The sequence below is a fragment of the Littorina saxatilis genome, linkage group LG5 (assembly GCF_037325665.1).
Source record: "Littorina saxatilis isolate snail1 linkage group LG5, US_GU_Lsax_2.0, whole genome shotgun sequence".
Classification (NCBI taxonomy): domain Eukaryota; kingdom Metazoa; phylum Mollusca; class Gastropoda; order Littorinimorpha; family Littorinidae; genus Littorina; species Littorina saxatilis.
The window spans coordinates 21,310,106-21,332,446 of record NC_090249.1 but is presented as its reverse complement, the minus strand read 5'-3'; the positions used below and the strand labels follow the sequence as shown (position 1 = coordinate 21,332,446).

Genomic DNA, 22,341 nt, shown 5'->3' with positions numbered 1-22,341 from the left:
CGACCCAGCTGATTAGTCAATAAACACCAATGAAAACAGTCGGTATGAAATAAGCCGGAAGTTGTCACACTGCGGAAGTGATAGGTGTTGTCTGCTTGAAAAGGAAAGATGTGAAACTCGGAATCAGAGAGGATTTTTGCAGTATATTAGTCTGATTTTAGGTAGAGTTTGCTGAGCGATTTCTCTGCTTCGTGCTAAAATGACGACAGACGTTGAAAATCACATTAGGCAGAACCATCCGTGGCAGAAGCTGCCTGCAAATGTCAAGCAGGTAAATTATCAACGAGTGTGGTAATGGTATCCTTCCTCCTCCTCCTTGGTTGGTGTCAGGAGTGATCGCAGAGACAAACAAAAACACAAACAGACACACACACGAACCAAACAAATAAACAGGGAGTCATGCATTGCCCATTTAGAGACACAACTAGTTGATGTACAGCAACAGCAGTAACTTATAATTGCACGTAATGCGTATAGAAAACGGAGGTCACACTCACAGCTAGAGTGTTTTTAATTTCATATGCTCACAGTTTGCTTTAATCTGTTGCAGAGTCTTGGGAATTCTCAGAGGGAGTATGAAAAGGTCATTGTGTCTTTCAGTGTGAAGAACCAACTACGTTACAAGGGTAACCTTGGTAAGATGATCTTCATTTCACACAGTTTCTGTCTCCGTTACTATATATTGCTTTAAATTTTTTAATTCAAGAATCATTCATGATCTTGCCTCATTTATAACTTAGCTTTACAGAATTACACAAGTAATACAATTAAACTTACTTATGCATACATATACAGGCATCAGGGGCGGATCAGTTCATTTTATGGGGGGGGGGGGGGGGGGGGGGGTTTCCCAAAGTATATTGTGAAGATATGGGTGTGAAGGCCGGAAAATTTTGAAAAAAAGGATGCAAAATGGTGCAATCTGGTGCATTCTGAGGATGATCATTACCAGTTTCAGGCAGCAGATTTTGTCACTGATTAATTAATACCCCAAAAATTGAAACTCAACCCCAAAAAACACAATTTTTATTTTTTGGCTGGGGGGGGGGGGGGAATTCCGGAAACCCCCCCCCCCCCTCGTCCGCCCCTGGGCATGATGTACTGAAAGTTTAGGCAGTAGCCCAAAGAACAAGCAAAGAAAAAAAGAACATTTGATATATATAATGATGAATTCAATTACAATAATTACAGCTGGTTTAATTTATATATATATTAGTCAATAAACACCAATGAAAACAGACGTACTTGGACTCACGCTCCGGGCTTTTGTTGCCCTTTTCAACCTTGGTTGGTTGAATTTTCCCTGGTTCTCTTCGTCCTTACTCACGGGTGAGATCTTTCCTGCTTTCGTTTCTAGGCAAGGGAAATTTCGGTTTTAGAATTTGTATTTCTAGAACTTTTCCAGTGGTCAACATGTCTGTTAAGATGCAAAGAAGCGCAGCTCTACGCACGTGGAGCTTGTTTCACCTTCTAAGCGGTCGGCGAAGAAACCTTTACCTAGCCTTCTGTGCAAGTTGTTGACCCAGCCACTTCGGCTACATTTATCGTAGTCTTTGATTCGCTACTGTTTTACCAGTGGTTTCTCCACCTCCTGAACTTAACAGTATTTCTGCCAGCAACGCTCCTTTAGTCAAAGAGCAGGTGTCAGAACAATGTTCAGACTTTTGCATGTAAGTTTAAGGACATTTTGTGGAGGAATGGCGAGCTGCCAGCTCCCTTCTTCCAAACTTTCCTCTAGAGTTGTCGGTGTTGAGTTGTTGTCATGTATGTGACTTCCTTCTGCCACTGTTACGTCGGCCGACGTTCTAGATGGTGCTTCGACTTCCAGTCTTGACGAGTTGCTGTTTCCGTGCAAGGACCTGTCTTCCGGTTTCCCTAACCGACAAGGTATGACTGGTTGAGCACAAGTAGTCAGCTGCCGTTCCGTGACAGTGGGTGACGAACGTGACTCTCAAGTGCGTCCAACAGCGGGAACTTCCTCCCGTCTCGAGGGCGTTACTTGTGCCATCCCACAGGGAGTGTGTCTAGATTGGAGATTCCTCACTTTTCTTCGGCTGCACAGGCATCTTCACTTCCGCTTGCGGAACAAGAAGAAGACATTGACCAGATGTCAGGAGAGGCTTACATTTCCGGTGGACGCCCTCACTTGTTTCCGGTTACCGTTGACAGTGACGCTTGGCGTACTGGACACGATTTCCTACTGGAAGACTGCGCTGCCGCGCAGGATGCTTCTTCGGTTTACGGAAGTGCTACTTCCGTTCCGGACGAAGAGGAAAGTTTCCGCTTTCCGGCGTGCGTCGAGATCGTGAACTGTATCACGTTTCTTCGATTGCACAAGCATCTTCACTTCCGCTCGCGGAACACGAAGACGGCATTGTCCAGATGTCTGTGAGGCTTACACTTCCGGTGGACGCCCTCACTCTTTTCCGGTTACTGTTGACAGTGATGCTTGCGGAACACTGCTTCTTCGGTTAAGGAAGTGCGACTTCCGTTCCAGACGAAGGGTAAAGTTTCCGGTTACCGGCGAAGTTTCATCTTTCCTTTGCTTTAGCAGCGGTGGTGACTTCGAGATTTTTCCGGAAGGAATGGTTGCAGCAGTTGATGCTACCTATCCTCCGAAGACAGCGATCGATGATTTTATTCCATCGCAGCCTGCTTCCTCGGGTTTTCGATTTTACGAATTCCCATCGGTAGCCTATGAGATGGCGTAGGTGTTAGCTGCTAACTCACCTAAGAGTAGTAGCATGCTTCTCCGGCCAGTTCCTTCGTTTGTGGCGCACGGCCATCTCCTTCTTCAGTGGAACCATGGCTTGCCACGGAACATCAGGCCTCTGTGTTTCGCCACTCTTCTCACAAGAAATTGGTTTTAAGACAACTCTTGAGGTTTATTCAGACTTTTGCATTGCCGAGAGCACCTCTTACGGTGACTCCGGCGAGTGGGTCTCTTTGGTTTGATTCTTTTTTAAAGGATAAGTTCTTTGCTTACTCTGAATCCGTTCTTGGATTGGAGGAAGCAGGAAGGTCATCGCTGGAACTTGCGTCTCTTGTCTGAGGCTTTGTTGCGATCTTTGTTTCGTTCGCTTACCTCTTCTCTTGAACCTTTTGAGTTCAAAAACGACGCAAGCGAGCAGGATGTGGCCTCTCTTTCTCTTTTGTCTGCGCTGGCAATAGTGTCAGCATAACAAATGTCTTCCTTGGCCAAGCTCTACGCTCACGCAGTCCTTACCCGGAGAGTTATTTCCTCTGAGTCTAGACTGCACGATCGTAGAACGATTGACTCTTTACGCACCTCCTGTTTACAGGCGACGCTCTACTGGGTCTTTTGTGCCTTGATGCACCGCACAAAGACACACAAGAAGTGACAGACTCGGAGTTTGCAAAGTTTACGCAACGCTCTGCTGGTCAACCTATTACCAAACAATCTGGTTCATCTGCCCCCATGGCCTTTTTGGCTGCAGGCGGCTCTAAACAACTATTTTCTGGTTGTGCTAGAGACCGCGGAAGGAGTGCTAATTATCCAAATAAGCCACCATAAAGACCATCCCCTCCTCATCGTGGTATGGTGGTGAATCAGAACCAAGCTATGCCGTCGGAAGAAAATCGCTGAAATCCCACTGTCCCTAAAACATGGGGGTGATTTTTCATTGTGAGAAGTATACTGGTAGGGCTCTCCCTTGGCGGACAGGTTGGTTGCTGGCTAACAGGGCTCTGGTGAAGACGGAGGTGTGCTGGACAGTACCGGTGTGACGGCACAGAGGCCCAAGGACACAAGCGGTCATCTCAGCAACCTCCAAATGGGTAGACTGGACTCGTCAACCCTGGCAGGTAACCAGTCTAGGAGAAGGAAAACTTCGAAATAGAACCACGGGCAGACCAAGCTCAACAGCCCAGGAAGGCAATTGGTCTAGGGGAGGGACCCCTGACCAACGTCCAAGGCCGAAGTCGGAGATGCGGGACCCCCTGGGTGCCAAAAAGCGCTGCATCACGCAAATCACAAAATTAGTGAACGACGAAGAAGAAGAAGAAGAATCCAAATAAGAAGCCCTCCTTCAGCAAGTCTCGGGGGTCTGGGCGCAAGCCCAACCCACTATGATGCATCTCTGATCAGTTTATCCCTACAGCTTCCATCCCTGCGGTGGCGGGCTACCCATCTCGGGTTCTCTGTTGCTGGATACATTATGTACCCAGCAATGGATCGTAGGGATAATCAGATCGGGGTTCCGGCTGCTCTGGCGAGAGGACAAAGCGCCTCTTACCAGAGTTCTACCCCAGTTTTCATTTCCTGCCAACTTAGAATCGGTCACGGTTATCAACACTGAGATTCTGGCGTTATTGCAGAAACAAGCCGTGGAAGAAATGATCAATCATTTCTCCACGGGCTTTTATGATCGGATCTTCGTGGTCCACAAGGCATCAGGGGGGCGGCTTCCAGTGCTGGGCCTATCCCCCCTGAACGCTTTTCTGAGAGAGATCAGTTTCATAATGGAAACACCAGCGACGGTCAGGTACGCCCTTCGCCCAGGTGATTGGGTCACGTCTATAGTCTTAACAGACACGTACTTTCATATTCTCTTTCACCGCATGGACAGAAAGTGGCTGCGTCTCTGATGGGGAGACAAAGCTTATCAGTTCAGGGCCCTGCCCTTCGGTCTGTCACTCATGCCATGGATCTTCTCTGTGGTTGTGAGACAGCTATGTGCTCGGAACAGGCAAAGAGCTTTACTTTGAAGGCTGACTCATACTTAGTCTCGGGAACTTTGCCTTTCCCATACTCACATCGCCCTGCGTCTATCTCTAGACACGGGCTTTGTGATCAATCAGGCCAAGTCGGATCACTCCCCTGCCCAGGTACTAGGTATTCACCTATCTGGGCATGAGATTCGACACTGTGGCTTGGACGGTTCGGCCTGCTCTCAGGAGAGGACTAAACTCTAAGATTCGATTCGGAGTCTGGACTAACAGTGAAACCACTGTCCCTCCTCCCTCCAGTGCAGATCTTTGCACAGTCGCGTCCCTATCGGGATGGGGTGCACACCTGGGACAGCATACGGCCTCAGGCCTCTGGAATGCTGTTCAGGCACAAGATCACATCAATGTTCTCGAACTGGAGGCAGTCTCCTGGGTCTCCTGGGTCTTCTGCCTTATCTGCTGAGCAGACATGTTCGCATTCTCACGGAGAATTCCACAGTAGCCACATATCAGGGCGGAGTGCGCTCTCCCTCTCTGTTGATCAGAATTTGCCAGATTCTGGTCTGGTTTCGGCAGCATAGAACCACATTGTCCGCGAAACATCTCCCAGGCCGTCTCAAAGTCCTGGCAAATGCACTGAGCCGGTCCTCACGTGTCTTATTACTCATCATGCCCACCAGCGCCTTTGGGCTCACATCGACAAACTGATGATCGATCTTTTTGCGAGGCGGTTTTCAAGGAGACTCCCTCTGTTCATATAACCGTTTCCGGACCCGGAGGCATGGGCGGTCAACGCCCTGGAGTTGGTCTGGTCAGGCCTGTCAGCCTACGCATTCCCTCCACCGTCCCTCCTTGCAAAGTGCTCAGAAAGGCAGATCTGGAACGCACTCAAACACTCTGTCGCTTCGGACATGACGGCTTCCTTGGTTCAAGAGGCACACATAATTTCTACGAGATCTGTAATACTCCTCTCATTAGATTGCTTGGACTCGTTGGCGTGCTTCGAACGGAGTCAATCCAGTGGCTCGTAGATCATTGCAAGTTGCAAACCTTCTGTCATGGTTGTCATTGCAAAGTTGGTCGGCTTCTTCGCTTAGGGTCAGAAGGTCGGCTATCTCGTCTACGTTTAAAGCATTTAGGCCATATCATCCATCCCGTCGCGATATAACCTTGAACGGTTGAAAACGACGTTAAACACCAAATAAAGAAAGAAATATCATCAATCTTGGCGGAGCTATAGCCTCGGTGCTGAAAGACTCCTCGATTGTAGACTTTAAGTCTTAGATACCAGTCCCTGCATGGGATCTCTTCCTTATCCTTGAGCTTCTTGGATCATCGGAGTTTGAACCTCTGCGTTCTGCGAAGCTCCCGATTCTAATTCGCAAAACACTCATGTTATGTTTACTAGCTACGGCCAGAAGAGGTAGTGAAGTACATGCTCTGTCCGGCTTACAAAGACATTTCTTTTCTATCAGATGGTTCCATATCTCTTATTTTTAGACCAGACTTCCTGGCTAAATCAAAGACCTGATCGGCAGTCCCCTGTTTTTACGATCTCTCCACTGTCTAACGTTTTAGCCCCTGGGGATCCTGACCTTGTTAACTGCCCTGTCCGTGCTTTCAATTTGTCTAGCACGAACCACATCAGATCCAGCACTCAGAAGCTATTGTTTATTTCCACAAACACTACCCGAGACAAAGATATTGCAAAGTCTACATTGGCTAAATGGGCTTCCACCCTCATCAAACAGGCTTATGTGTGGTGGCAGCAAAATAAGGTGGGGGGGGGGTGACCTAGTTGTCCTGCCTCTCTCTTTGACGAGGACGCATGAAACTTGTGCATGGGCCTCTTTACTTGCTGTCCTGAACTCCAGACGGCTCTCTGAGGTCCTTGGAGCTGTATTTTGGAAGTCAGACGACATCTTTCTGAACTTCTTCCTGTTAGACGTGCCGGGTTCACGTCCTAATGTTTACAGTGTTCTACCAGCAGTGGTAGTTGCCGGGCAAGCTCTTTCTAGATCCTAGGTTGAGTAATCCCTCCTCCTTTAGTAGCATTCTGCTATTTATGAGATTTGGAGTAAGATATATATATATGTAATTTAATCGAAAATTTCAAGAGTAAATTTTCATTTGATAAATATACTTACCCAAATCTCATACCAAATACCCTCCCACAGTGATCGCGCTAGGTATTTTTCAAACCGGTATGACGTCATGAGCTGGCTACAAGGCTCTCACGAAAATCGGTAAGCTTGCCAAGGCAACCAGTAAAAGACAAACAATGACTTACAATACATTAAATCAATGTCAGTGATATGCGGACGTTTTTTCTCCCCCCCTCAAAGCAACTGTCGCACAACTTGACAGTGACACATCAGCAGCCGCTGTAAGAGAGAGAGAGAGAGAGAGAGAGAGAGAGAGAGAGAGAGAGAGAGAGAGAGAGAGAGAGAGAGAGAGAGAGAGAGAGAGAGAGAGAGAGAGAGAGAGAGAGAGAGAGAGAGAGAGAGAGAGAGAGAGAGAGAGAGAGAGAGAGAGAGAGAGAGAGAGAGAGAGAGAGCCGTGAAGTACTTTCACTTTCAGTTCCTTCATTCAAAGGCCTTTTCTCACCTCTTGGGGGTAGAAAAGACAGTAAAGATCGTTGCTTCTTCATCGCAATCGACTCGCCTCACAATAATCAACTGTATGTAGACAAAGATCTAAGCTGGTGTGAGTACGTGATTTCCCGGTATGATGCTATGTCGGCTATAGTTAGACGCCGTCCCTTATTGTCTTTCAGTTTCTCATAAAGATTTTACGATGGACCGAGAACCGAAAGAAATGGCGCGAAAAGTATGATGTCTGTGTGTGTATATCTTTTTCTCGGCGACAAGAAAGATTTCTTCGCTCCCTGACCACCTACATTGCTCAAATAATCTGCTAGCAAATACTTTAGATCTGGCACAATCGTACTGAAAGACATTTCGGAGCTCGCCTCCTTGTTATTTTTGACGTCATGTTTGACACCTTGACATCAAGTGTCATCAATGGAGACATAATCGCAACATTGTAGCGCTGTCACAACAAGCCATCCAAATCTCTCTCTCTCTCTCTCTCTCTCTGAGTCTCTCTCTCTCTCTCTCTCTCTCTCTCTCTCTCTCTCTCTCTCTCTCTCTCTCTCTCTCTCTCTCTCTCTCTCTCTCTCTCTCGAACTGACAAACGATTTTTGTAATTACTACTTTTTTTTTTACCGGTCAAACCAAATAACAATCGGTACGTCTGACCGACATCCACTTTTTTTTCCGGTATTGGCGAATCTTAACCGGTAAAATACCGGAAATTACCGGTAAACGCGATCCCTGCTCCCACCTATCCCGCTATAAGTTTGCTCAGCGTTGGAAGAGAAGTGTGAAGCAATATGGCGGCCGCGTGTCACGTGGCTTCAAGGGGAGCTTACCCTCATAGATCACGTGGTCTGGTGACCATGGTTACGTGATGTTTTTTTGGGGGGAGTGGCTTCCCTTAGTGTTACCAGGGAAGCGTGTCCAACGTTTTAGCACTCAACTGAAGTAAAATGCTATTTATGAGATTTGGAGTAAGATATATGTAATTTAATTGTAATTTATCAAGTATATTTATCAAATGAAAATTTACTCTTGAAATTTTCGAATAAACAACTCCGTATGGTTCACAACATAAGAGATATATACATCTTTCTATGTCTCTGACAACATTGATGACTTGGTGTGTACAGTCAAGACAGTGCGCAAGGATGAGCGTCGCTACTATGAGGATCTGATGCAGTACAGCCGGGAGCACCTGATGCTGTACCCCTACCACCTGTCCGATGTCATCGTCAAGGGTCTGCGCAACACGCCCTTCATGTACTACATCAACATGATGCAAGACATCATGCTGCAGGAGAAGAGCTATGACTCCTTGCCCAACTTTACTGCTGCTGATTGTAAGTATGTGTGGTGAGAGGGAGGGGGGGGGGGGGGGGGGGGGGGGGGTAAGAGGAGTGTGAAAGGATCTTTGGTTCATTTATGCTGTTGTTCTGTCATGTTAGAATAGTAATAATTCACTTCACGAATGCGATTGACTCTGAAAGCGCGGAGAAAAAAAAAACTTGTCTCGATTCTTGTGACCCTTCCTGCTCAGGGCTCTCATGGTGACCTTGGTCCCAGTGTTCCTGTTCACAGCCATCCCTGAATATTCTGCTGCCAGCCTGGGATGCTCCAGGGGGGTCGACGGAGGGACGCAGTGGCGGTCTGCTCTCTGAGGAGACGCTCACTCAGTCTGGCTCCGCGACTTAACAGTCAGTGTCGTAAGTAGAGGGCTTAGTAGGTAGCGGTGCCTGTGTTTCCTGGCCAGGAACAGGACCAATACTGAACACCGGCGAAGTGACTCAGCAGCTGTGCAGTGTCATCTTCCGAGGGTAGCCTACCGCAGCGGCCTGACATCCTTCCCTGGAGTGTCTGTAAAATTAGTGAGGGTGCCCAGGTGTCTGACCAACACTGGGGGCTCATTGATTCGACAAAGTCTGGCGGCGGAACGAAGTTCAGGGGTGGATGTTGCAGTGGGTGCTGGGACGGGGCGGCGTGGGAGCATACTGGGAGAAGGAACAAGCGTCGGGACAAGCAAAAAGAGGATGAAACAAAATAAAATAAAAATAAATGCATGAAGAAGAGAGAGAAAAAAAAAGAAGAGAAGAGGTGAGAGTGAAGAAGAGAAAGAGAAGAAGAGGAGAGAGAGAAGAAGAGAAAGAGAAAGAGAAAAAAAGAAGAAAAAAGAAAGAATAGGAATACTGCTGCTGATAGTGATAGTCATTAATTAATGCAACTTGTTCGGAGAAACAAGGTGATAGTAAAAACCTTTGTTGCTGTGTCCTGCATGTTGAGGTGAAGTAGAAGAGGTTATACAGCAGTCCCTCTCATGAACAGACACCCTTGGGCCATAGCAAAACTGTCCGTACATTGCAGGTGTCCGGTCACGGGAGGGGTGACCACACCACCCCCTCCCCCATACACTCACACAGAGACACACAAACAACAGGATTGAGTCTATCTTAATCACTTCTTGTGGCTACTAAACAATAACAATAAACTCCTAATACTTCTTTAAACGTTCTGTAAAAATGATTTGTATGAAAAGTGTTGAAAAGAAGAGATAAAATAAAGCAGCCACACAAACACAGCACAGAGGAGCGTGTGCAGATGCTTTGCAAGAATAAGCTTGAAAACCAGTTTGAATAAATAGCAGCAGATAGAGCTGCATGTCATAATCATGTAATTTATTTTCTTCTTGTCTGGCTTTATTGACTGCATGCCGATCATGTGGCATGGCAGTGACTTTTCACTCTTCAGTCGGAAACACACTATACATAACACAGCTCCCACTCTCCCTCACTACTGCCTACCCCGTGACAACTGATGCTTGGAAATTGTGTGGAAGAGTACACCTCTCTATTTCTCTCCAATGCTCTTCCTGCTGACATGCAGTGACACCGGACACCCCACAGAGTTTAGCCAGCTACTCCCCCACCCCCCCTCTCTCACTCCCTCCAGCCATGTACTGTTTGGGGCTGTGGCCAGAGAGGCCAGCTGCACTGTTCACTCAGAGCAAAACCACTGAAGGGTTCACAGATTAGGCAACCGACTCACTGGTCAAGGCTGAGGGGAAACAAGAGTATCTTGTCAATGAAAGAGGTTACACACAGACACACGATGCTGAGAACTGTGGCCGGTTTTTCACTCTCTTTCGCTCAGGACCTTCATCGACTGTGGTTTCTGTTGTTTACGTCCAACAGACAAGAATAAAGAGCACAGTGCAGTTTCATGTTGGCATCTTCACATGTACTCCACTCCTGACCAAAACTACCCCCCCTCCTGATGGGTACACGTGCACTCAAGTTATCAGTGACTGTCATCACGCCATTGCGGCTGTGATCTTTGTACCAAGAGCCGGACTGCTCTGTTATCGATTTTGTGTGAAAATTTGAGATGGTCTGTCCGTACATTGGAGGTATGACCTGCTGTTGGGACCGAAAATGAGTGTCCGCGTCCACGTTTTGCAGGTGTCCGTTTAAGGGGGGGCAAATATAGAAGGAAAACACTCCCTGCCGAGCAAATGTGTCCGTACATGTCAGGTGTCCGCTCACGCCGGGGGCCGTACATTGTAGGGACTGCTGTAACTTATATTCAGACTGAAAGCAAATTGCGTATATCAAGTCTTGAAAATTTGTACTTTTCTTTGCATTGCAGTAAAACAAAAGACATTAACATTTATCTATGTTTACATTTTTTTCAAGGTTTGCGACTGCTTGGAATTGGTCGAAACCAGTATATTGAGCTTATGAACCAGTGCCGCTCCACAAAGGTTAGTATTTCATTGTGGCTTAAATCTGTAATAGTATTTTCTTGGCATAAACACATTTTTCTCTTGGTAAGCATTGTAAATGCATGAGATTACAGAGAAAACAAAAACATTGTAATTGAAAGAAACAGATTTATTGCCTTTGAAATACTGTAGTTAACCTCACAATCACATCTTTTAATTTTAGTAAACGCCTGAAAGAAACCTACTTATAATGAATAGACCTATAGGCCACTGAATTGTCTAATGTGTAAGTCATTTCCCTAAGAGTTGAGTATGTAGGGACAAACAACAAAAAGTTATTGGTATCTTATAGTCCTGTGAGGTTACCCTCGTGGAAATTCAGACTCCTTTCTCTTTGTATGTTTTTGTGAGGCACTTAGAATTGTTTTAGGATTTGCGCCCTATAAATATCCTCATTATTATTAATATTGATTTTAATGTTTTTCCCCTAGAAATTCTTCCGAAAGCGTCCAGTGCGAGAGCTGCTTCCTGCTCAACCAGTGGAGGAAGTGTCCATTGATCCGTGGTGGATTGCATCCATTGGCTATGTCACTGAGGATGACGTCAAGGTGTGTGTGATGTGGTTCTATCTGTGTGTATTGTATACACGAGAATCGCGAGACAGAGACAGACAGCGTGGCGGTTCACCACAATCACCTTTGAAGGCGACGTCCTCTCAAACGGGATTGAGAATTTTAGAGCTTATTTCTATCTCAAAGGCCAGAACACACAAACAGACAAAAGCCGCCAGACCCCATCACAAACAGAACTCTAAAATCCACAGGTGTTGCCTCCAAACACACACACACACACACACACACACACACACACACACACACACACACACACACACACACACACACACACACACACACACACACACACACAGACAGACACACACACACACACACACACACACACACACACACACACAGAAGCCGTATATATCTATCTATATATATAAATATATAGAGATAGATGACAGTGGATTTTTCGATAAATAGATTCGACCTTTGCACTTTTACAGTGAGGAAAACTTACGGGTACATGCAAGGAAAGCCCACAACTTCTAAGGCGAACAACTCTGCAGAGTCTACTGTGAAGGGCGACGGTAGTCTCCCTGTCACACTCGACCCCCTTTGAATGAACTTTGTCCCCAAAGTTCCGAACCATGGACCCGCCAAGCTTAGGTCCCTCCCAGGTTGGTGGAATGGGAACAGCACGAAAATGATTCAGTGGCCTGAACATTTCATGTCGAGTCCCATCCCTGTCGACGATGCCAAATGTAACCGAGTGCCGAAACACCACAATCACCTTTGAAGGCGAAGTCCACTCAAACGGGATTGAGAATTTTAGAGCTTATTTGTAAGCCCTATAATAACTGTTATGGCTTCTCAAAGGAAGGCCCGAACATACAGACACACCAAAGCCGCCAGACCACATCACAAACAGAACTCTACAATCCATAGGTGTTGCCTACACACACACACACACACACACACACACAGAGAAGCCGTATATATATATGTATATCTATATCTATAAATATATAGAGATAGATGACAGTGTATTTTTCGCGTGGCTATAAATTGATTCGACCTTTGCACTTTTACAGTGAGGACAACTTACGGGTGCAAGGAAAGCGTTCTGGACAGTGCAGTGACATTCTAAAAATAGTAACGTAGTAACGGGAATATGGATTGACGTCACACGAAGGAAGGGAGATAAACGCAAAACACTGGAGAAGATAAGGAAGAGTTACTGGGAATGGATCTGGGAAGATGAACAGAAAAACCAAAATCGGTTCAGCGCTGCGCGCTGAGAGCACGTGTTGAAAATTCTCATCGACCAGGTTGTGTCCGGGGTCTACCTGAATATGCCCACCAAATTTGAAGCAGATCCATCGAGAACTTTGGCCGTGCATCGCGAACACACACACACACACACACAGACACAAGTCGTATATATATATATATACTAGAGGAATACCCGGCTTCGCCGGGGTGAATCGCGAGACAGAGACAGACAGCGTGGCGGTTCACCACAATCACCTTTGAAGGCGAAGTCCTGTCAAACGGGATTGAGAATTTTAGAGCTTATTTCTTAGCCCTATATTATCTGTTGTGGCTTCTCAAATGCCAGAACATACAGACAGACAAAAGCCGCTAGACCCCATCACAAACAGAACTCTATAATCCACAGGTGTTGCTTACACACACACACAAACACACACACACACACACAGAGAAGCCGTATATATATATGTACTAGAATGAATACCCGCTTCGCCGGGTAGCCGGCTTCGCCGGGAAGAAGTACTTAGAGCCGTACGCCGGCTTCGCCGGGTCCGAACAATGGACCCGCCAAGCTTAGGTCCCTCCCAGATTCGTGGAATGGGAACAGCACGAAAATGATTCAGTGGCCATAATGCCAATCCTGACCATATCGAGTCCCATCCTTGTCGACGAATGTAACCGTGTTAATCACCTTTGGAGGCGAACTCCACTCAAACAGGACTGAGCAAGTTATGGCTTCTCAAAGGAAGGCCAGTACATAAAATTACACAAAAGCCGCCAGACCACATCACAAACAGAACTGAACAATGCACAGGTGTTGCTTACATAGAGACACACACACTCACACACACACACACAAAAACACAGAGAAGCCGTATCTATAGAGAGATAGATGACAGTGTATTTTTCGCGTGGCTATAAATTGATTCGACCTTTGCACTTTTACAGTGAGGATAATTTACGGGTCCAATTTACGTTCTGTACACTGCGTTGACCTTCTAAAAATAATAACAGTAACAGAACGCCGGGAATATCCGAAGACGCTCAGCGCAGTGGACAGCGCAGTGTAGTAACTTACAACTGAACGGGAAAGCCACACGAAGGAAGGGAGATAAACGCCAAACACTGGAGAAGATAAGGAAGAGTTACTTATAATGGTGAAATGAACACAAAAACGAAAATGAGTTCAGCGCTGCGCGCTGAGAGCACGTGTTGAAATATCTCATCGATGATATTGTGTCCGGGGTGTAGCTGAATACGGTGTCCAAATTTGAAAAAGATCCACCGAGAACTTTGGCGTTGTGATGTGGTGTAGCGGCTATGGTGTGTCGGTATGGGGGCCCGGGTAGCTGAGGTGGAACCAAAATAGCTGAGGTGGAACCAAAATCGGTTCCGCGCTGCGCGCTGAGAGCACGTGTTGAAATATCGACCAGGTTGTGTCGTGTCCCGGGTCTACCTGCATATGCCCACCAAATTTGAAGCAGATCCATCGAGAACTTTGGCCGTGCATGGCGAATACACAAATACACAAACACACAAACACACAGACACAAGTCGTATATATATATAGATGTATAAATATATAGAGATAGGTGACAGTGTATTTTTCGCGTGGCTATAAATTGATTCGACCTTTTCACTTTGACAGTAAGAACAACTTACGGGTGCAAGGGAAGCGTTCTGGACAGCGCAGTGACATTCTAAAAATAGTAACGTAGAAACGGGAATATGGATTGAAGCCACACGAAGGAAGGGAGATAAACGCAAAACACTGGAGAAGATAAGGAAGAGTTACTGGGAATGGTGAAATGAACAGAAAAACCAACATCAGTTCAGCGCTGCGCGCTGAGAGCACGTGTTGAAATGTCTCATCGATGATATTGTGTCCGGGGTGTAGCTGAATACGGTGTCCAAATTTGAAAAAGATCCACCGAGAACTTTGGCGTTGTGATGTGGTCTAGCGGCTTTGGTGTGTCGGTATGGGGGCCCGGGTAGCTGAGGTGGAACCAAAATCGGTTCAGCGCTGCGCGCTGAGAGCACGTGTTGAAATATCGACCAGGTTGTGTCCTGTCCCGGGTGTACCTGAATATGCCCACCAAATTTGAAGCAGATCCATCGAGAACTTTGGCCGTGCATCGCGCGCACACACACACACACACACACACACACACACACACACACACACACACACACACACACACACACACACACACACACACACACACACACACACACACACACACACACACACACACACACAGACAGACAGACTGACAGACAGACACAAGTCGTATATATATATATATATAGATAGATAGATGTGTGTTTGTGTCTGTATCTTGCTCACTTTCTGTTTGTCTCAGTAGGTCTGTTGGATTCTTTGTCTGTCAGTGTGTGTGTGTGTGTGTGTGTGTCTGAGTGTGTGTCTCTCACTCAGTCACTTTATGTTTGTTTCAGTATATCTGTTAGTTGTTTCTGTCTGTCTGTCAGGAATGTCTGTATTCCTTCAATTAATATGTGTGAACACATATGCACATATCATACAACTCACACACCCAATAAAGATAGAAATGAATGATCCCATTTTGTCTCAGCACAGTTATCATTACTGTCCTTTGACCGTGTACAGCTGGTCAAGTTTTATTTGCCTGTTTTCATTGAACAGTCTGTTTTACTCTGCCGAAGCACCACAGTCTGGCCGCTATATCCACATATATACAAGAAAATATTTAAAAACAACCTCCTCAAGAGTTTTCAATGAAGATGAACGTTTTCATGATGCCGAAGTTTTGGGGCGATAAAGGAGGAATGGATGATGTCTCGCAATGATTGGGTGATGACTACTACAATGACATAATAATATATAATAATGTATACATGTGTGTGTTTAGCTGTGCAATGGAACAGAGAAAACGACGATTGACATCATCATTGACACAGGGCCTCAGGTGGCTGGTGAGCTGGACAAGATTGTTCTTCACAGTAAGTTCATTAAAATGCTCTTTTGTTAATTGCTTGTAGTTCGATTAAAATGCTCTTTTGTTAATTGATTATAAGGCACTTAAAACTATAGGAGGATTTGCACAAAATATCAGAAGTTGTGAAAGAAACAATTGAAAGTCAGCATTGTAAATTAATCAGAATGCACGGTTCAGTTTTGGGACCTTTCGTTATGTTGCCTTATTTGCAGCTTGTATCTGTTTTCTTAATTTCTTCAGGCTTCATGCTTTTTTTTGTTAAGTGCTTTCTACAGCGGATTCAAAGACGGTTAAGCATGTTGCTATCAGTGTAGGTTTTTAGTCATTGGTGATCTTGGATTATGTTTGTTTTTTCTGTTGTTGTTTATATGAATATACTATGACAGACGAGACAAGCATTTTAAAGACAAAAAGCAGATTTCTTTCTTACTTTGTCCAGTTTGAATAGTTTCTTTTATGATTGAAGAGATATTGTTACATTTGTGTGTGTGTGTGTGTGTCTGTCTTGTGTGTCTTTGCAGCTCTGTACAGGAAAGGCCTTGTATACATGGATGTGCCTATTGCCGATGAAGATTGCATCATTGGTAAGATAGTTTTGATCACGCAGTAGAACCCTGTCATCTGCAATCACATCAAACCTTTCCTTGAGGGAGAATTTTGATTGACATGTATGAGCTATCCTTTAAAGTATGATGGCTTCATTGAGAACAAAGGTGCTGACAATAAGCAAACAGCCTTAATCACATTAAACTTTAAAGCAACTTATTTGTTGCTAAAATTGTTTGATAAATGAATATGCTTAATGAGCAAGTATTGCATATGCCTCTGCAGCCTTTGGTAGATACTGCATGAAACTCAGTGTTTAAAAGTCATGTTTGATTAACAACATTTCATGTGAGGCATTTTGTGTATTTTAGTTATATATCATTATGCAGAAATTCATGGCTGTTATATTTTCTGATCCTTTCAGTTCCACCACTGGAAGGTTTTGTAATGAATCGAGTCCTTGGAGACTACTTTGAGACATTGCTGTACAAAATATTTGTGTCCATTGATGAACACACCACTGTTGCAGAGGTAACACTTTTCTGGACATAATCATCTGAGTTTGGCAGTTTATATTGTGTGTGATATAACTGTCCATACTCCCTGACTTGTTTGTGCTGAAAAAACATAAACAAACGTTAAGTTCATGTAGTTGCTCTTAGAAAGTCTATTATGGGGGAAAATATAAGTGGGAGGACACTAGAAGAATATATATTATATGGCTAATGTTTATCTTTGACTCTTTTCTGTATTGTTGTTGTGACTAAAAATATTACTTCTAACTTGGTTCCATTGGCAGGTCTGAGTTAGATTTGTTTTGAATTGGAATTACTGTGCAGCTGATTCCTTGAAAAAGCATGTGTAATTGTGCATATGTAAAAGGCTTTTTGTGTAAGAATTAAATGTTGTGCATGTAAAGTACATGTGTGGAACATATTAAGGGGAGGGGTGGAGGGAGACAGCCTGACAAAGGCTGAAAGTATGTGTTCGTGTCAGAAGGTCATGTGTTAACTTACAAAATATGTTGGAGTGACAGTAAAGAAATTAGACACTTTGGATCCTATGTAATATTAATATGTAGTACATATTTTCCAAATTGTTGAGTTACAGTATTTTCGTGTGTTTCTGTTTCAGCTTGCCAGTGTGCTTCAGATTGATTTAGTCCTGGTGAAAGTAAGTGATTATGATTCAGATCTTTTAATGGAAATAAGCGAGACCTTTTGGTCAGAGTATGTCACAATATTTGAGATTTTTATCTGTCAAATTTTCAGTATTATCAGACTGTAAAGTTTATGCACACCTGTAACTAAGCCTTTAGTTTAATATCCTTCGTATGTTAGCATGGAATAGATCTAAATCGAAAGTTTATAATTGACGTCTTGGGTCGCAGTGAAGCAATGATGAAACAAACATAAGATATGTTTACGTTTTTCTTCATACTTGTATCAAGTACACATGGATGTGTTAAGAGATCTGAGGTGTAAAGACATTTTGAAGGTCCAGAAGGATATTTTCAGTCTTCATAGAATTTACTGTCATAATGGCTGAGGCTAGGTGGTACATTTTTGTTCTTTCTTTGTACCTTTTTCATAGATCTTTAACCCTTTTTTTATCATCTCAAACAGAATGAGGCAGAGCGATGTTAAGATATCAAATAACCAAAGGGAAGTAATCGCTCTTAATGCATACGACATGTGTAATAGAGTAAGCATTAAGAGCGATTACTTCCCTTTGGTTATTTGATACCTTTTTTTATCGTTTCTTTTGACAGAATGCTGTCTCCATGTACTGCCGTCTTGGCTTTGCAAGAAAGAAGAACATTGACCCAGCAGCACTGGATTACCACCCGTCTTGGTCTGTGGTGGAGTCACCTACTCTATCAAAGCCACGGTAAGTTGCATTTCTTACCATCATTGGGTCAGTTTAGCTTTGGGCAATAATTAACCAGATTAAACTTCGAGGGATTCGTTAATATAAGCTTTATGCTTGAGTTCGGATCCCCTATATATTTTATGTAACAATATATAAACTGAATAATGTTTTGTTTAAACCAAACCCTGAGGGAGGTTGTGGGTCCCATTGAGTAAATCTCCAATGGTTGCTCGTCTTTCAGTACATGTATGTGAAGTTACTTCCTTGGGGTTCATTCGGGACTATGCCTAGCTCTGAATTTAGTGAATATATTAAATGCTTCTTTAGCATATGAGATTCATCTCTCTCATAAGGTTTAGGCCTGCTGAACTGGCAAGGTCAGTAACAGTTCCCCACAGTTTTGTCTGTAGAGTAAGTGCTCTTTGGCCAGGTCTGGTCAGGCAGGTGGGCAAGGAGGGCTGACGTTTGCAGAACAAGTTGCCAAGTCTAATTTTGAATATAATGGGTGACTCTAAGCAGAACTTTTGTGTGTCCTTATGTGCACAAGGGAACTTGTTTCTTTTTCTGCAAAAATGCTTTAAATGTATCTCTGATTGGTCAAGTGCAAATGGTTGCTTATTGAAAATGTGTCCTCAATCTTAAGATACATCAGTATTGGTCGATTGACCTAAAAAAAATAGCATTCAGTGGCATCCACTTATCCTGAACTAATAAGGAATGAATTCAGAAAGTAATACCATCGAATGATCACAATGAGAAGGTTCAGACTTTTTTAATGTTTTGGAATTGCACATTTGTTCATCTTAACATAAATTCCTCTGTAAACCATTTCACTGTACTTAATCATTTCCTTGCAGAATGACATATCATATCAACTTTGTTCACAGGGTACAAGAGAACTTGAACAATGCCATGAATGTAGAATTGACCGCTAGTGACCCTGGTGACCTCCTGACCTTACATATGCTTTTAAAAAAAATGCCATGACCTATTATCTTTGCTCACAGGGTACAAGAGCACCTGCTGATTGACCTGAACAACGCCATGAATGTAGAATTGACCGCTAGTGACCCTGGTGACCTCCTGTCCCCCGCCAACAACTCCAACAACAGTTCTGACGTCTCAACAGGCCTGGAACAAACCATAGGTAAATGCAGTCTTGAAGTCTTGAAATGCATTTCTTGCATAGTCTCCTTTCAGCATCTATCTTTTCTGATACTTTGAAGCATTTATCAGAGTATTTACACATTGTGGTGTTGGTCTTTGTGCAGACACCAGCAGTCAAAACTCAGGAAAAAGGATTGCCTTCATGTTCGACTCCACTCTGACAGCTTTCCTCATGATGGGAAATCTATCCCCTGTAAGTTTGTAGTTTTGTGGGTTTTTTTATGAGAATTTAAAATTTTTTGATTTTATGGGATGGTGTAGGGCAAGGAAAGGGGTGTCTTTCAGAAAATGTGAGAAATGTCCATCATCTTCATGCACTTTAGCAAGCTTACTATTTATTTAGAGATTCTGAAAACTCTTGAGATGATCAAGGAACTGTGCTGCTGGTAGAAATGTTGATTTAGGAATGGATTCCTGGATGGTTTTCCTTATTTTCAAACCATTTAGGGTGTCAAAATCGTGGATCAAAGTCAGAGCTACATAGTCTCCAGACATATTTCCCTGATTTCTAGCAATTACAGGGGAACCCCCAAGTTAAGACTTCCCCCTTTTTAAGACTTTGATTTTTTGCCAGATTTTCTGTTCATTACCTTTTTAAATGTAATTCCATTTTGAAACTCCCTCCTTTTGAAGACCTGATTTTCTCAGATTTGCGGAGGTCTTAAAAAGGGGGTTTCACTGTATTAACTGTCACCCTTACAGTCATTTTTAACACTTGTGCTGATTGCATCCACAGGGTCTGAAGAGTCATGCTGTCACCATGTTTGAAGTGGGCAAGCTGAGTGACGAATCCATGGACAGCTTTCTCTCAGAGCTGGAAAAGGTAATGTAACCGAGTGCCCGAACCACAAGAATTACCTTTGGAGGCAAAGCCAGTCAAACAGGATTAAGATTTTACAGCTAATTTCTTAGCCCTACAAAAACTGCTTTGGGTACAGAATAGCATACATGGAGACAGCAGCCAGACCTCATCACAAACAGAACTCTACAATTGTACAATTGACAGGTGTCTAGTCAGCAACATAGAAGAAATGTCGAGCTACTATAAATAGCCCGCGCTCTTCACCTGAAGATAACTCTGCAGAGTCTGCTGTGAAGGGTGACGCAGTAGTCTCCCTGTCACAGTGGGAACATTTGCTGAATATCACTTAGATTCAGTGGTATCAGTGGAACACCGAAAAACAGGCAGGCTTTTTCAGGAACAGACTTTGTAATTTTATAGTGGTAGAGAGAGGAAAAAATGCTCATCCCTTTCCAGTGATGATTTTAGAATGGTTTGGATATAGACTGCTGAGTACTTTTGTCTCAGTGATTGTTTGTTTCTGTATACTGTTATAAAAATACTTGTCTTGCAATTGAAATCACAACTGTTTCCTTTTGAGGTGGCCACAATCTATTTTCCTCAGTTCGTAAAATACAGTCTAAAGGCGGTCCTTGATTGAGTCGGAAGTAGACTACGCAAAGTCTTTTTACCGAAAACTCAGTGCTAAAGCTCTATGCGGCCAGAATCGCGAAAAATACTTAGCATAATCGACTTCGCTCAACAAATGAAAGGCTTTAGTGATATAAACTGCAAACACTTCAATCTTCTCTGCATGGCCTCTAGGTTGGCTCAGATGCTGAAGGCGAGGCAAGACGTTATTTCGACCACGCCCTGACGCTGCGGGACACCATACGCTTCCTGCGCCACAACAAGAGTCTCTGCGAGGACCCGGACAACAACAACGGACAGGGCATCGACCTGCTGCGCTGTGAAAGTCTCCTCAGTCTCGACCCAGAGACTCGCTCCAGAGTCCTCAATAAAAACTACAGGTACATAAGACCTAAGACATAAGATAGTTTATAAGGATAAGATTCATATAATCCTGTGAGGTTACCCTCATGGAAATTCGGGCTGCTTTCTCCCTGGGGAAAGCGAGCTGCCATACAGTATACGGCGCTACCCATTTTTTTTAGTTTTTATCCTGCATGCTTGTATTCATGTTTTCAAGCCCTGAGACTTTCGCTGTGAACTTGGGTTCTATATCGTGCACATGCGTGCACACGGGGGTGTTTGGACACCAAGGAGAGTCTGCACAAAGTTGACTCTTTGAAATAAATCCCTTGCCGAACATGGGGATCGAACCCACGCCGATAGCGACAACTGGTTTTGAAACCAGCGCCGCTACCGACTGAGCTATTTCCCAATGCATAGAAAAGTGTGGTTCATCTGCTCTTAAAACAACCAAACAACATATGACAACAACCCTGAACATAAAAACATACGAAGTAAGAACACCCAAAGTACTCCAGGTAGGCACGTATGCCCACATCCATACTACCCCCACTCACGTACTGATCATCAACCATTAAATATGGACGTACAGTCGAACCTGCCATGGTGACCGCCTCTTGATAATGACCACCTGCCCATTACAACCAACTCAAAGGATCCCTGATGTGTTTGTTTTTCTATAATATTCACCTTTTCATAGCGACTACCTGGCTATAATGACCATTTTTGATTGGTCGTTTTGGTGGTCGTTATAGACAAGTTCGACTGTATTAGTGTCTCTAAAACTGTGTTTTTTCTAGTTGCTAGATGCCCACTGGCCCTCTGGTGAGAGGTCACCTCCCAAAGAACACCTTCTGCAGTTCAGTTGACTATTATATTTGACAAAAAGACACCTGTCATGACAGGCCACCTGCAATGTAGGGACAGTTTCAGCTGTAGTTGAAACTGACCCACTTTTGTGTTTAAAAAAGCACCTTCTTCTTCTTCTTCTTTTTCTTTGTTCATGGGCTTTAGACTCCCACGTTCACTCATGTTTTTAGCACGAGTGGATTTTTACGTGTATGACCGTTTTTACCCCGCCATTCAGGCAGCATACGCCGATTTTGGGGGAGGCATGCTGGGTATTTTCGTGTTTCTATAACCCACCGAACTCTGACATGGATTA

The 22,341-nt window shown here is 44.1% G+C and overlaps 1 protein-coding gene across 1 annotated transcript in view; it reads left to right on the top strand.

Annotated features, from left to right (window-relative positions):
• The first annotated feature begins 92 nt into the window (after positions 1–92).
• The window catches only part of LOC138966529 (protein FAM91A1-like), a 35,294-nt gene continuing 13,045 nt past the window's right edge, over positions 93–22,341 (top strand). Inside the window, exons 1-14 of the mRNA XM_070338793.1 lie at positions 93–271; positions 551–635; positions 8,420–8,629; positions 10,976–11,043; positions 11,496–11,612; positions 15,731–15,821; positions 16,339–16,401; positions 16,788–16,894; positions 17,498–17,536; positions 18,135–18,253; positions 19,243–19,382; positions 19,507–19,595; positions 20,139–20,225; positions 21,009–21,214. Of these exons, the coding sequence (XP_070194894.1) occupies positions 200–271; positions 551–635; positions 8,420–8,629; positions 10,976–11,043; positions 11,496–11,612; positions 15,731–15,821; positions 16,339–16,401; positions 16,788–16,894; positions 17,498–17,536; positions 18,135–18,253; positions 19,243–19,382; positions 19,507–19,595; positions 20,139–20,225; positions 21,009–21,214 (1,493 nt within the window). The 5' untranslated portion in view covers positions 93–199. The remainder of the gene's footprint in view (positions 272–550; positions 636–8,419; positions 8,630–10,975; positions 11,044–11,495; positions 11,613–15,730; positions 15,822–16,338; positions 16,402–16,787; positions 16,895–17,497; positions 17,537–18,134; positions 18,254–19,242; positions 19,383–19,506; positions 19,596–20,138; positions 20,226–21,008; positions 21,215–22,341) is intronic.